We start from the raw sequence: 1,437 nt of genomic DNA on the forward strand, positions 1-1,437 counted from the left end.
GGATTGTTTCCACCATCAAGATTTGGAGTGTTCCTTTTTGTTCTCATTTTTCTCATTTTTCTAATGGCTCTGTTTGGCAACCTGTCCATGATTCTACTCATTTTCCTAGACACCCGTCTCCACACACCCATGTATTTCTTACTTAGTCAGCTCTCTCTCATTGACCTAAATTACATCTCCACTATTGTCCCCAAGATGGCTTCCAATTTTGTGTTTGGAAACAAGTCTATCTCCTTCATTGGGTGTGGTGTTCAGAGCTTCTTCTTTATGACTTTAGCAGCTGCAGAAGCATTGCTTTTGATATCTATGGCTTATGACCGTTATGTGGCTATTTGCTTTCCTCTTCACTATGCCGTTCGTATGAGCAAAAAAGTGTGTGTGGTGATGATAACAGGGTCTTGGATAATGGGCTCAGTCAACTCCTGTGCCCACACTGTGTATGCCCTCCATATCCCTTATTGTCGATCCAGAACCATCAACCATTTCTTCTGTGATATCCCGACCATGTTGACTCTGGCCTGCATGGACACCTGGGTCTATGAGTACACAGTGTTTGTCAGCACAACCCTCTTCCTTGTGTTTCCTTTCATTGGCATTGCATGTTCTTATGGCCGAGTTCTCCTTGCCATCTGCCGCATGCACTCAACAGAAGGGAGGAAGAAGGCCTATTCGACCTGCAGCACCCACCTCACTGTGGTGACTTTATATTATGTACCCTTTGCTTACACTTATCTACGCCCAAGATCGCTGAGATCTCCAACAGAGGACAAGGTTCTGGCTGTCTTCTACACCATCCTGACTCCAATGTTCAACCCTATCATTTACAGCCTGAGAAACAAGGAGGTGATGGGGGCCCTGAGAAGAATGGTTCAGCTAATCTGCTTTTTGAAAACGTAGACAAAGCTTTTTGCATATGCACCCAATACTTGGGTATACGTCCCTTCATCTGTGTACAGTAATATAAAATACTATTTCATTACTGGAGCATAAGGGCTAGAATCACAAGAAAATTACTCATGTCTGGACAAAATTGTCTCTCAAATATAGATGTAATTATAAACCTCTGTTTTATCTTTATGGTGCTTTTCCTGATGAATTTCAAATGCACTCATTTTTTGTTAATAAGCCCTGAATGAAAATGGTTCTTTTTCATGTGGAAATAAAAATTAAAACTGTTTAACTGAAGTTTTCATTCAGCATAACAGTTCTACTGAATGTCTAGATCTAATTAAAGTCAGAAACCTTTTTTTTTCTTCTCATTTTAACCTCGTAACTTATCTGTGTATGTTACTTTTTTTTTCCACTGTAGGCTAACTTGGTTTTAGAAAGATTTAGGTGAGATTTCATCAGGGATTCTAAATTCCTAGACCGTTCTGAATAAACTGTAACAAATTTATGCTCCTTTTATGAAAATTAAACCTAGGAAGGTGATTTCAT

General features: G+C 39.7%; 1 protein-coding gene across 1 annotated transcript; it reads left to right on the forward strand.

Moving 5' to 3' along the window:
* Positions 1–6: 6 nt before the first annotated feature.
* On the forward strand, positions 7–897 carry LOC144224260 (olfactory receptor 2L5-like; the record flags this gene model as incomplete). Its single annotated transcript, XM_077755162.1, has 1 exon — positions 7–897. A coding segment is annotated over one exon (891 nt), but the record flags the coding sequence as incomplete, so codon positions are not given.
* Positions 898–1,437: the final 540 nt, after the last annotated feature.

Source organism: Crocuta crocuta, unplaced genomic scaffold (assembly GCF_008692635.1).
Source record: "Crocuta crocuta isolate KB4526 unplaced genomic scaffold, BGI_CrCroc_1.0 scaffold1582, whole genome shotgun sequence".
Classification (NCBI taxonomy): Eukaryota; Metazoa; Chordata; class Mammalia; order Carnivora; family Hyaenidae; genus Crocuta; species Crocuta crocuta.